Source organism: Tigriopus californicus, chromosome 6 (genome assembly GCF_007210705.1).
Source record: "Tigriopus californicus strain San Diego chromosome 6, Tcal_SD_v2.1, whole genome shotgun sequence".
Taxonomy (NCBI): Eukaryota; Metazoa; Arthropoda; class Copepoda; order Harpacticoida; family Harpacticidae; genus Tigriopus; species Tigriopus californicus.
Genome location: NC_081445.1, coordinates 7,054,606 through 7,068,773, shown reverse-complemented (window position 1 = coordinate 7,068,773; position 14,168 = coordinate 7,054,606). Strand labels below are relative to the sequence as shown.

At 46.6% G+C, this 14,168-nt stretch overlaps 1 protein-coding gene across 3 annotated transcripts; it reads right to left on the bottom strand.

Moving 5' to 3' along the window:
• Positions 1 to 1,180: 1,180 nt before the first annotated feature.
• LOC131882790 (eukaryotic translation initiation factor 4 gamma 3-like) lies at positions 1,181 to 12,584 on the bottom strand. 3 transcript variants are annotated; one of them, XM_059230050.1, is made up of 13 exons: positions 11,573 to 12,584; positions 8,948 to 9,472; positions 8,403 to 8,817; positions 6,302 to 6,955; positions 6,004 to 6,218; positions 5,499 to 5,828; positions 4,970 to 5,425; positions 3,651 to 4,767; positions 3,304 to 3,542; positions 3,078 to 3,224; positions 2,931 to 3,009; positions 2,646 to 2,789; positions 1,181 to 2,569 (listed from the first exon to the last, which is right to left on the bottom strand). In XM_059230050.1, the coding sequence occupies exons 1-13, from the start codon at positions 11,852 to 11,854 to the stop codon at positions 2,337 to 2,339; spliced, it is 4,836 nt and encodes a 1,611-aa protein (XP_059086033.1). In that variant the 5' UTR covers positions 11,855 to 12,584; the 3' UTR covers positions 1,181 to 2,336. The 3 variants fall into 3 exon arrangements, with proteins under 3 accessions (XP_059086033.1, XP_059086036.1, XP_059086035.1); XM_059230053.1 differs by lacking the exon at positions 11,573 to 12,584 and adding an exon at positions 9,998 to 10,299; XM_059230052.1 differs by lacking the exon at positions 11,573 to 12,584 and adding an exon at positions 9,582 to 9,980.
• Positions 12,585 to 14,168: the final 1,584 nt, after the last annotated feature.

Below are 14,168 nucleotides of genomic sequence, written 5' to 3'. Positions count from 1 at the left end.
ATATCTTGAAAAAAATAATCGAGTTGGTCAGAGAGTTGTTCACGTTGTCACTCCAAGGAACTTACAGGTATCTACTTCTCTTTCAAAACTGTAAGATATTACTTCATATTTTATACATTTCAGCAACGTGTTAAAAACTTGGGAAGCAAATATTTTGGCAAGCTCACCCCTGTCGGAGATTGCCTCTAGACATCCTTGTAGAGGTTTGTTGCTTGATGGCGGGGTAATACACTGATCAAAAGTGATGAATTAATGACTTTTGAGGAACGAACAAAAACTTTTTAGTCAATGATACCCATCACTAGTCATCCCTTGTGACCTATATAAGAGATGATATTTACTTTTGGGGTGGTCTGACTTTATTAATGCCAATTTTAAAAGGATTTGCAAATCAACCATGGACCACCTGGGAATCTTGCATGCTACTAGTAATGTAACTTAGCTTATAGTGCACAACTTCGTAACGTTGTTGAAAAAGAGAGGGTTAAAAAGGCAGGAATAAAAGCATGTTTTTAAAAGAATAGAAGTTTAAAAAAAAAGATAGCGAATGATTCCCTTATATATAGGTTTGGCCCTTTGTTTGTTGCGCTATCATGAAAACCAAACTTTTTGATTCACAGCGCATGAATTGACAGTAGCACTTTCTCTTTAAACGAACCCTTCGCATGTGTGAAAAATCAGCGGTCATTTTGTTAAGCCAAGCAACGAGCATCTATCGAGAAAGGTTACGTAGAGTTTGCAGATGTCCAGCATCTTCCATATAATCTCCTCTGAAGTACCAGAAAAATTATTATCTCGACCTCCTACACATCAGGTTTAATGTGAACATTGTCTACTCAATCTTTTCGGAATGCAAAAAAGTTAATAAAGTAGTTAAAAATTCCTAAGGTCAAAGTAGGGTTGAAGTTTCTAACCCAAAGCATTCAAAACTATTCTCGCTTAAGACCGAATTCCTATCTCGATATCTTAATAACACTGTCACTTACATTCTCCTAATGAAACTCTGAATTGAAAATTGTGCGCATTTCCCATTTATGTAAATCATCGAAAAGAAAAATATTACCTTTCCCGTCAATATAGGCGTCTTTTTCTGTGGTGACTACACACTACCAAAGACTAAGAGACAAATCAGTTGGCAAACCAATGGGTGTGAATTGAATAATAAAAAAGGTAGCCGTAATAACAATAATCATAGTAATAATAATCGTATATGATAATATATATGTATATACAACAGAGAAAAAAGGGTGGGAAAACATGGTAAAGGCCGCGTCGAAATTTCAAGAGTGAAAACAAACACAAAATTACAATTAACTAACGTGATCCATGATTTTTTTTAACAATCCTGAGGGATGAAGACTTCTTCGTAAGAGGGCCGAATCCGAATCCGGTGGTATAAAGTTTGCAGTTTCGACGAGGATAACCACGCCCATCTATCCTTCACCAATGGCAGGATCAACGAATGGTTATTAAGAAGTCGCGCATTGGTCGGCTGGTTGAAATACGACACCCAGTCACTCACATGCCTCTGTGTGCCAAAATTGGTGGCGATTCACTGATCCACTTGGATTTGAGTTGAGTTGACATTTGTCTTTAGAGGAATCAATCGACACTAGCAAAATACTCGATTCTAGCGGCACGTGTACAAAAATATCACTTTGCTCTGAATGAGTAGTACATCATTGAATAATCTAATCGTCTCTGGACACGTTGATGATCACAATTAAGGAGGAGAGCGGCAGCCGCAAACGTCACTTCATGACTTGTTTCAATGCTTAGTGAGGGAATGAAAGAGTCTGTCTCTGTCTCAATGATGGTGAGATGATGGGACGAGGAGTGATTTGAAAGAGGAGAAAGGTCGAGGCGAGGCGGAGCGAGACTGGGGAAATCGGGGCATCATGAACGAGGGAATTCGCAGAATTGGTCATCAGAAGCATTGAAAAACAAAACGCCAGCCGTTAGGCATTGTTAGGCGTTTTTAGGCATTCATTGACTTGAATGTTCACTTTCTAAAAAGGGCAAGTCAGCGGTTAGGATGCAACCACTTCCGAGACATGCATATTAACTTAACAGTTAAAAGAACGATCCATGAAGGACTGGACGATGACGACGACGTCCGTTCGAGCTTTGATTTGCGGTTGAGTTCATAACTGTTTAATGGCCTGACGACTGACTGCTGCTAGTGAACCATTCAATTTTGCCAAGTATAATAATAACAACAACCCCTCTTTCACGAGCTTCAAATAATGCTCAACCATGCGGATTGATGAATGACCCCGGGCACGACTGATTCCCAGACGAGCTGAATGAAGCTTGATCAGACTATTATTTCAGCTTCACGGCTTGTTCTTGGCAATTTCGTCCTCTTCCTCATCTTCGTCGTCTTCATCCTCATCGTCGTCCTCGTCTTCGTTCTCTTTCAGCCACGTGAAGAAACCGGTGGTGGATTTAATGGCCACACCTTTACCGGCCTGCTCATTAATGTCCTCGTTGTTTTTCCACGACAAGAAGGCCTCGAGGGAAAGCACGTTTTGATCATAGAACTTTTCGAACAAAGTGTATAACATTTCTAAAAGAAGATTAGGACATTCCGTTAATAATGAACAAGTCTTTTATTGGAGAAGAGAAAAGTTTTCAAGACTTACGCCTAGGATGCTCCCATTGATCCATGAGGTGTTGAAGAGCAAAAATAGCTTGAATCTCTTTTTTCACATCGCCATCCAGATAGCGTTTAATAATGGGTCCCAGATTTCCCACTTTGTTTTCGTCCAATTTCTTCGTTTCCTCGGCTACAAGAGAGAAAAAAAGGTGTTCTTCAATACCCGCAGGCGATCAGGGCGGAGAGAGACGAGTGCAGAACTCGATGCTTTTCCCAACATTCAGCAGCGGGTGGACATCAGTCACACATTTTTCACACGATTTACACTCACATGAAAGGGAGCTCTCAATCACCGAAGTCGTTAGCAGTCGAATGAAATTAGTATCAGAGACTTGATTTCCCCATGTCACCTATGAAAGAGTGCAAAAACAGGAATAACGTACGTTCAAGCCTGGACAATATAACTTTCACTCCTTACATCGATCCAGTCGTAAATGACATCCTTGTGTTTGGGATCTGGGTTCTGCAACCGTTTGAGCAATTCAGTCCTCTTCTGATCAGCCGAGAGTTGCGTGATGGGTCCATTGGCGGCAACAGTCAGATCATTCACTGAGAAGCCCAATTTCTAGAGACAAACAATCAGATCAAATTAGTCAGACTCGATGAGCTAAAACACCTCACGAGTAAAAAGATACACCACTTACATGAGTGGCTATGAAGTCATCGACGTCGGCTTCCGGGATAAATTGCGACCACTGAAGTCCGGCCTTTCTCCACATTCCGCCCACAAACTTGTGGCCGTCGTTCAATGCCAGAGCGTGTAGAGCGGCAGCCGCATACAGTCCGGGGAAATCTTTGGGAGCTTCCTTCCACTCTGGTTTGGAGTAATTCACAGAATCGAGTAAAAATGAAAGGGAAAGTGTCCCATTCCTCACCATAGGAGCTGTGAGCAAGAGAGAAAACTCATGAAAATATCCACAAAGAATCATGGTCGATTAAGAAAGAGGCTCGTTGACCCGAATCGGTTTGTGTTAACGAGACCATTTCTTACCCAAGATTAAGGCCAAGTAATCCCAGACTTTAGGAATGTCCACCATAAGGTCAGGAACCGCACCAAGCACATTACACCAGCCTTTCAGGAACTGTGACTCTGTCAAGTAGTGCTGTTTGACTAGGACATCGAAGAGGGAGCCAAGGCGTGTCCGGGTCCCATCTGACCGCTCGAGGCCGTATTCCACCACGCAACTCACAAATTCGGCGATGTTGCTGGGATGGAACTTCTCACCGATTTCCCGCAAGACTTCCTTCATGTCATTCGTACCCAAGTACTCGTCGATGATAGGCTTGAAAATCTGGATGTCGATCTTCGGGTCACCTTTGAGGATCTTGCTCTGTTTGTCTGCGCTCGAATCTGAGGCACTGCTGACCGGCGGACCGTTACGCTTCATCTGGACATTCTTCACAGCCTCCGTTCTATCAATAGAGTTCGAACCCGGGGAGGAATCTCTTGGGCCAAAACGCGACTGGCTGGTCCTCGAAGATCCGCCATCGTCACGTGGAGCCCCGCCACTATCGGAAGTTCCCAAGGAGGCGATGGCGGCGAAGCGATTTCCACCTGGACTGGGCATGTTCGCACGCGGGGTTCGACTTCCCAAGCTCCCCTGGCTCCAGGAAGCTCCCACACGGGAGGGCCCTCCCAGATGTAAAGTAGTGGCGTCCACTTTCTTCACGTTTTTGACAAAGTCGACATTAAACATATCGGGTTTGAATTTGGGCTGAATTGTGTTCCAACCCTCATCGCTGCCTTGAGCAGAAGCACGCGGGTTCCTTTTCCGCGAGTTGTCGTTGTGAGCAAACGAACCGCGGCCGGAATCGCGTTGGGAATCCCGCCCGTCACGCCCACTCCAGCCCCGATCATCTCTACCCCCGCCTCCGCCAGCATTCTTACTCATCAGGTTCTCCAACTTCTTCTCGCGCTCGGCGTCTTGGTGAATTTCATCGATGGTCTTCGGTCCAGCGGCTTCTCGTCGAGGTTTCCACTTGCTCTGGCGCAAATCTAGCAAGTCTTGAAGCATGAATCGCACTCTACTGGTGATCTGCTTGCTGCCGATGATCTTTCTGATGTCTTCGAAATAAGTATCGAAGTGTTTGATTTCAGGATTTGGGCCCTAAAAACGCAGAATTATAGAAGATTTGTTTAAGCTACATCTCTCTTTTCAGCCTTTCTAGTTTAGAAGGGGACTTCTTGAGCTCAGAAACCAGGAATTCTATGACAATCAGCCCCTCGAAAAAGGGGGTCAGATAGAATGTTTCTCATCACGAAAGAGTAACGTTTCATGCCCAGAAATAATCTTGATAGAAATAATTTACCTTGGCGAGTGTCTTGGTGGTTTCGTCATCCAGGTTATTCCCTACTGTCGATAGGAGCCGGCAAAGACATTCCAAGGACTCTTCGTCGGTTTTGTTGGCCAATAGGTTGCGAATGCACTGGTGCATGATTTTGAACTTCAGCATGTCTAACTTGTAGAGCTCACCAATGAAACGGATGTTACCCAAGGATCGTCTTCGAGCTTTGAGCTCTTTCTCCTCGAACTCGGCCTTGAGCTCTTTCCGTTTCTCCTCTGAATCGGCGGCATCATACTGTTTCTGAAATTCTTCCTTCTCTTCCTTGTCCATGTAGTCGTTCATGAACTCTTTTTGACAACGAAGTAGCAAAACATTTCTAAATGCGATAGGAGATTTGCCGTTCATGGGCATCACTTGTTTCCCGGCGAGGACTTCGCACATTTTGGCGTAAGCCACTGAAAATCCTGGTTCGTCCACAGCCTAAACAACATTAAGAATCGAACATAGATATTGGTGTATCATAAAATCCAAATTTTCAATTTCAAATATTCACCTTTTCATAAACCAATTCCATACAGAGGTTCAATTTCTCCTCCGTGTCGATCGGCAAGGAATTGAATTTCTCGACCAAGGTCTCGAATTTCTGTGGCGTGAGCTTGTTCAGAATACCTCGCGCTCTCTTGGAAAGCTCCTCGATCGAGTCAGGTGCTGGTTTGTCACTGTCAGCTTTGTTGCCCCTCAACTTGTCGGGCTTCCACGCATTTTCCGCCACGTGAAGCTCAACCTTCTCTTGAATACTCAGCCCAGAGATGATCTTTTTGCCCGGATCGGGTCTCTTGCCACCATTTTGGGAACCCTTCTTGGAAATTCCTCCCATGGGACCCTAAAGAAAAGAGAAGGAAACAAAGGAAAAAGCCATTATTAAGAGATTTTACTTCTAAAGAAAAGAGAAGGAAACAAAGGAAAAAGCCATTATTAAGAGATTTTACTTCTTCCCTACGGACAAAATTGGATGGTATTTCCCCCATAGATTAGATAAGATAGATTTCGTCTCTTACCCGTGAGCTTGTTGCCTGAACATAGCCTGGTGTCCAATCTTGGTTGCGGTTATCGGCAAATTTCCTGACCGACATGTTGATAGAAGTATCTTTGACAATGTCCATGTCGGGAAGCTTTTGAGGCTTTTGTTTCGACAATGGGTCATTTTGGAGCATCATCAAGAATTCTCGATCGTATTGTTTGGATCCAGTCGGGTTCAAGGGCGACCATTGGTCTGAAAATCAAACACGACTCATGAAGCGTGCTGTCAAGCGATTTCCCTTCGTGACCAACACATTCACGGTTATGCTAACTCACCTGGTTTATATTCGTATTTGAGTTTGCTCATTGAGCTACTGGTCTTCGGCAACATGTTCGTTATTGCGGGATCTAAGCTGTTGGAAGAGACATTGTTATCCTCTGACACTGACGGGATGTCACTATCGTCTTGCGATCTTCTGGAGGATGCAGAATTGGGGGTTGCTGGAGGCAACATTGTCGAGTGTGCTTTGCTCTCTTTTTCCGGCTCGGAAGTGATCACTTCTGGTATAGAATTGGAATGTTTGGGCGCGGAAACGTTGTTGTTGTCTGTCAACGCAACCTTTTCTGAAGGTAAGGGCTGTGATGTTGTGGCTCGATTTGGACCAGCAGACGTGACTGAGATTTTCGGCTCCTCAATCTCAACCTTTGGGACAATTGACGAGGAAAGAGGAGGGAGGGATGAGGGGGAAGCAGTTGCTGTGGTGGTGGCTGTGACTGTGGTTGATGTTGTTGCTGCTGGTGCAGGAAGAACAACTGGAGGAGGGGTAGCCTCGTGATTAAGGGTGGAATCAACCGTGGGTTTGCCACCTCCGTCTTTTTCCAAATCTTTGAAGGCATCCATGTCACTTCCGCCATCTTTTTGATCGCCTTTCCGATTGAGTTCAGCCTTTCGAGCTGGACCCTTCTTTTTGGTTTTAGACGCCTTGTTACCTAATGAATAAAACAGATGGCAAGTGATCACGTGGGAGAATAAATCAGACACCTTCTGTATGTAGTTCATAGACAGATTGCATCTCTGCTCCCGATTAGAGGCTCCTTACGTCCATGGTTGGCTCCTTGACGACGACTTTTTGACACCACTTGCCAATCTTGTCCGTTTTCGTCACTCTCCATTGTGAGCTTCACAAGAGGTATCGTACATTGAGCTAACCTCGCACTTCACTTTTTCGAAATAACGACGACTTCTATCAATTTGATTTGAACACCCTCGTGATAGAGTGAATGATCTAAATCAAGAGTAGACTTTACCCCAATCACGACAGGAAATAAGTATGTTGGAACGAGTCAAAGTTAACATGGCTGCTTTTCCCCCCTCAAACACACTAAGTGTGGAGCGTGTTGCATGCACCCGTTTGAACGGGGCATTAATCGCATATGGGAGACGGCAGACAACTCAGTTCGGTCGAAGCATGGGGAAAAATAGGCAACACCGTTGGTCTGCTTATGGGGAGTCCATAGCTGGTGGTATGGTCAGTCCAACACGCAGGACATTATCAAGGCCTTGGTTAAAAACAGGCTTAGTGGAAACACGAGCACGCCTTGAAGGCACCCTCAGAAAAGGGGCCAACGGCAACACGGACTGCAGCGCCAATGCCTGACTTTTCGTCGGCCGTCAGTCTGGCGACGAACCCATGCCTCGTGTGTGCAAAATAGCTCGTTCACCTGAACAACCCACCGACCGACGCACTGGAAACGACTAACTAGATGTTGCTGGCCTGTGGTGGCATTATAACTAGAAGCAGCACATGTCTTTCCTTCGATGTGGCGCGGACCGACTAGGTCAGACCTCTGAAGCTGCTCGAGGCTAACTGCCCCTCTACGAGCGGACTAAAGCCGTCCATCAACTTCCTGCAAGAACTTATATGTACACGTAGGACGGAGGTCAAATGTTATCTTATATAATTTGAAAAAACTATGACGTCTATAACTTGACGAGGGTAAATTACAGTTAGAAACTTGTACTTTCAAACCTTGAAATAAAACGGGGCAGTATTTTCTTTCGAAAAAAAGTTAAAACGTGCCTGCAAAAACCTTTCCGTCAGAATCTTTCCTTAGCGACAACAGCTGGAATACATATCTTTTCATTCATTCACCCAGCCATGCCTCCAAAAGGAACGTTAGATGAAATGTAGAGGACACGATAACACGTGGCACGTCAACGATGCCCACAACATGAGTGCCAACTACTTTTGTCTAGTTCCAGAACAAGACTTCCCGAGGGAATTTCTTTATCCATTAAACCCATCAGTCTCCAAAGCAACCTTCATTTGAGAACTTACGGTGTGGGTTCAATTCAAGGACTTCGAAGAGTTAACAGTTAAGAGTTACCCTTGGCAGAGCACGAGGCTTTCAACTCTACGTAAAGTTGCTCACTTACCTTCCGAAGTTGGCGAGATTGACATATCAGGGAGTGTCTCCTTGGGCGCAGAAGACGGATGGGGTACGGTGGAAGATATCGACTCAGGGACGTTGGGTTTCGCGGATTTTGATTCCGGCCCAGACAAATCCGACGATTTCTTGGGCGAGGATTTCGACACTCCACTGGGATTGGGGGATGATTCAGAATGAATTTCGGGCTGATGGCTCCCAACCGCCGATTTTTCGACTTTGGGGGCGGGCTCGTCTTTGGGAGCCGTGATTGCGATAGGTCGGGAACTAGACACGGTTTCGGAGGCATTTGAAGGCGTGAGGATGGCTGGTTTGACTGCCTGACGGGAGTGTGAATCTGTACCATTGGAAGCCGTTTCAGTTTTGTCGGTTGACAATGCGGGGGAGACGGCCAAGTCTTCAGCCTGAACAGAAGAGAAAGGTATGAGGAAATTATTGATATACCTGGCAATGTAATGATGTTCCTTTTATGAAACAGAGGTCAAGACCCAAAGGATAAAATGACCCGTCACTTTTGAAGCTTGTCTGCCATACCTGATCGGAGGGCGTCGAGTCATTGAGGTCCACAGGTTTGCCCGTATCAGGATTGACAATGGCCAGAACTTTCCTTTCCCGCACAGCGGGCGCCACAGCCACAGGGGGCGAGGGGTTTGGCCCGCCCATGAAGTTCATAGACCCCGACTGAGGTGGCAGAGGCTGAGGCTGATGGTTGCCGCCAGGGATATTGGTCAGTTGATGCGGACCGGCCATGGCCGGGGACACAACCACCCCACTCCCGACGGACGCGTTGGCTATGGCCACCGAATTGAGGTGATGAGCCTGCAGCTGCTGTTGCATGGATATCGATGCAGGTGCGCTTGAATGCGTGGGCAGGCCGGTCGGCACCCCGGGGTTGGCCACGTGGGGGCGGGACTGGGGATGCATTTGATTGTTAGTGTGCGCGGGCGGGGGGATCGTGAATTGGGGTTGATGAGGCGGATACATGCCAGGTCCCGGCATGTACTGTGTCATTGGGCCTCCGTAATGTTCGCTCTGAACGATTCTTTGATTGTGACCCATCTGAAAGAGACCACAAGTCAGATCAGTCAGGTTCACTCATGAGGTCGTCGGAACCATAACTCGAGAGAAAAGGCTGTCCAGAATGTATGGGACTCGGGCACTGCCTTACCTGAGGCACAAACTCATGAGCCGTGGGGTTGAACATGTTGCCCCGAACTTTTTCAACCTGACTTCTATCCTTAACTCAAATCTTGAATCAAAAGTCAGGGCAGCCCCAACTCGATTGGGACCCAAGAGGGAATCGACTGGGATCCACTGGACCAAGCGTGAACATCACGCCTCACAGGGTCTTCCGAACCAGACCCGCTCAATCGCTCAATCTCTCAATCAGTCAGTTTTAGGATCTATCAATTGCGTCAACCTAATGTTGGAGGTGCTAATGAAACCGCTAATAAGTCAGGATGCCGATATTAATCGTGGTCCTATCGTGGTCCCGTGGAGCACGTGTCAGTCACTGGTCCATGCCCAAGATGCCAGGACTGGCCTTAATGGTTCAAACAGCCTCTCAAGAGAATGGAAACGCACTTTCAAATAGTCATGATGCTCATTTCTATCTGATTGCACCACATGGCTTATAATTGGTGGGGGATATCGGCTGTATTGGTCCTTGGATGATCTAGTCGGTCGGTTATCTTTCAACTCTTCCAGCTCTTTCTTTGCAGCTCCGGATAATTCAACGTGGATCCAACGTGCTACTCCGTCGGCTGCTGGGTCGGCGTCGGCAGCGGCCGTATCGCCCCCCTCATCGTCGGTAGCTAGCTCAGTCCCCCTCCCTTTAGCTAGCCGTGTAACAATCCACCTTGGCCTTACTCGAGTGCTCCCTCCTTCCCTCCCGTGCTCCTTGGTTCAACGCTGGGCTAACTGCTAAGCACTCGCCCGCTTTCGCGTGGCCGTGGGCTAGCTGGCCACCCTGCCCAGAATTCGCCACCTGGCTGTTACTGCCCCGTTTCAGCCGGTATATTCCGCAAAATAAACCCCTACTAGGCTGAATCAGCGCATGGCTGATCTGGCTGCCAGGTTTCGCTTCTCAGCTTCTCCCGCGGATGATGTCCTTCAGGGTGACTAGAGATTTGAGCCCCATGGCTAAGTGCGTTCCCAGACGGACAGACATCCCCCTCCCCACCCAAAAGACTGAAAAAAAAGCGTCAATAGCATATGTTCATACTTCCCCGATTCCCACTTGGCGGTGGATGGCCTCTCCGATTCAAGTCTTAGGCCAAATCACACCCGAGTGTGTACTGTTTCAATATGAAACGCTTGGTCAGTCATCCTAATGGAGCCTGAAAGCTCCTCTCCTGCCCATTGAACAAAGAAATGTCCTTAAAGTGCATCAACCCCGTAGACCGAATCAATTTCCACAATTTGTTTTCCATCTTTTTTCTCTCGTCTGCCTTAACCACGTGGCATGAGCTCAATTTGAAACTACCAATCAGGGTGGCCAGAATCGGAGCCACTCACTTCCCATTAGTAGTAAAATGGCTTCCCAACTTTCCATGAAATCAGTTCTTGATGCTTTCTGATAGGGGTAGATCAGACTCTTCGATGGCTACCTTAGTCGGCAAAAAAGCTGCCACTTGTAATACACAAATGCAGCCCGAAGTAAATAGTGATATCTACTTTAAATCCCGATGGCTACTTTAGGAGCTTGCCACGACACGACTTACAATGACTAAATGTGGTACGTGTGTTGGGTATGTGCGAGTTGAAGCTCGATTGGAATGGATATTGCCCCTTTTTTTGTGACTCAATCGAAACGCAATTGATGTTTGTTTTCTGTTTGCTCAGACAAAATATTGTATGTAACGTATGTTAACCACAACCAACCACTAACAATTGGTACTGCTAAAAGGGATGAGACGAAGAAGCCCTACATGCCGGCGGTGATTGGACCCAAAAACTCCAGCGCGAATGATGCAACTACTTAATTTTGAAAAATGTTCCCTGAGTAGGACATATCCTCGTCGAGGGATCAGGACTAAATCACTCGATCAAATACCGGCTGGCCCCACCCAAAATTGCGTTGAAACCTTGGTAACACCAGACAGTCTTCAGACTTCTCATTCAATATGCCGACTGACAAAATATAGGTAGCAAACTTACCCCATTCACATTGCCTTGAATAAGGAAGGGAAACATGGGTCGGGGCGATTGTGGGAACATGGAGAAGGGCATCGAACCGGCCTGACCCTGGGTCATGGTCATGGAATTGTTGGGGGCGGGCATGCGGAGCGCGTTGTGTGCCCCTTGACCCATCCCATTGCCACCCGCGGGATTGTGAGGAAAGGGACTACGGTGAGCGGGGCCACGCGGTTGACCGCCCGGGTTACCGCCGTTATTGGGTCCATGTTGCGGCCCGTAGTTATAAGGCGGTTGCTGCTGCATGGTGCTGAACGGGCGAGCCACAATCCAACGCTAATTCTACGGCTGGTACCGCTCTTTGATCAATCGATCCGCCACCACACCCTCTCTAGCTCAGGCGATGGAGGCTGATCCTCGATCCGGTCCTCGTGGGGCGATCCCGTCACTGGCAATGAGAAAGGGGTAGTTTCAACCCACGAATCGGCATCATGCGCAGGCCGTGGGCTCAGGCTCGAGATGCCACGGGGAAGGGGCGAGTTAAAAGAAATAGGCGGGGCGAGGGGGGTGAGGGGAGAAGGGAAAGGGGGGCCTAACCCCTGAGCAACGTGAAGCCCGGGCTTCTCAAATCACCCACAAGGCCATGGATCGCAGTGTTGTCTGTATCGGGATCCACCGGGTCCAACGGCGTTCACACAGAATCCAACCCGCAACGGATGGTGGGGATTTCTTCGGATTGGAAAAGCAGGCTCTCTCGCGAGTCTGGCCAGACTCTAGCCTTCAGACTGATGTGTGTGTAGTTTGGGGCTGGGACTGGTTTCAATGGCGACAAACACAACGTCGACGAGGGCCACGACGAATGCAAGAACGAGGGCGAAGGCGATCACTATCTGGAGAACAAGAATACGAACTGGAGATCGAGGAACACGATCTCGGACACACGGGGGACAAGTAGAAGCACTTCTTTTTTTCCTGGCGGATCACAAGAACAGCCACGGCCCAGAAGACAACGAACAGCAGGGGGAGAAAAAGCAGCAGCAACAGCAGAAGAAGAATCAAAGGAGGGGAGGAGGAAGAACGTGAGTCCCCCTCTCTCTCTCTCTCTCTCTTTCTCTCTGGGTCTCTGTCTCGGTGCCCTTTGCTTGGTCAGAACTGTATGTGAACAGCATCAGATTTAGCCAAACTGAGGCTGCCGTTAACCTAGTAGGAGGGCTGTGAACCGCCAGGCCGGTTCTCCTAGTATGGCGGTTCTTTTCCAGCCTAACCTGCCAGTGCCCTCGACTGTAGCCTATCCCATGGCTATCCTGAGGACAATCAGGGCTGCGGAAATTCAGTATCAAAATTTGAGACATAAACTCTCGTTGCAACAGTGTATGGGCAGAAATGCATATGAAATAATGAAAACCAACTAGGGTGAGGCGCACTCCAAGCATCTTTATTCAACTTCAATCCGGTATAGCAAAGTCATCAAATTCTGGGAAAAATTTGCCGTACGGATTTGACCTCGAACCGAGCAACCTCGGGAGATCAGCTGAAATATCAGGGTGGTGGCTGACTTCTTGAATGAACTTCGAGAGATGTGGACTGCGAACGGAAGCCAAGATTTCCGCATTTCCTAAACCATTCATCTTATTCCAAATAGCACTTGAAACTATCACAAGATCAACCAAAACAGATGAACTGCATAAAATTTGAGACCAAAGCTGTGTTTAGGGAACTCAGAAGACATGGTTAAAGTAATGTAGTAAACAATACATCAAATTCGAATTTTTGCCTCCTCTTGATCAGCTACAAAAGCTTTGGACAACATAACTTTGGAACGATCCACTTTAAAAGTAAATGATATGAAAATGATCTACCTTAAATTGAAAACATCAACGTTTCTAATTTTATTCCTTTAATTCGAAAATTGGCTCAGCGTGGCCCTGACCAAGAGCAGGCCAATTTGGCGGGAAGCTCGTTCACGGTGCATCAAAAGAAATTATTCTAAGATTTGAAAAATCCTTCAAAATGATGAAAGTCCTTAATTTCTAAAACACTTCTAAAAGACAAGTTACTTGACTGTTAGAAAATGGCTAGTTTTTACGTTTAATTTAATGGCCAGGATTTGAATTTGACACCATAATTTGACTGAACGAAGTTGAAGTTTCTACAAGAAATGTAAAAAGGTCTATGATTGGATGGAATTCAAGTAACTTGATGATCACATTGATATGGGGGCCAGAGACCCTAATAGGGCCATGGCCGCCTTTTTCTTGTATGATTGTTCATGCATCTGAACTCTAACTTGCATTTTTCTCTCGACATCGTTAATGGCTGGTAATAACAACTGTTATGGGCGCCGGGCCAAATCAACTTATCATCTTATAGTTCTACCGTCAATTGTTGTGGAAGTTTTGATTTGAATCAATGGGAATGGGGCAACCCCACATGGTTTCGTGAACGCAAATTTTGAAATGCGACAGTACTAAATTTTACCAAGTCGCATTTCAAAATGTGCGTTCACGAAACTATCTGATACTCGCAGTAGGTGCAACTGGGTACAAATCGTATCTCAAAATATGCACTCACGAAACCATGCGGGAGTGCCCCATTGACTGCACAACAAACATTTCAAACA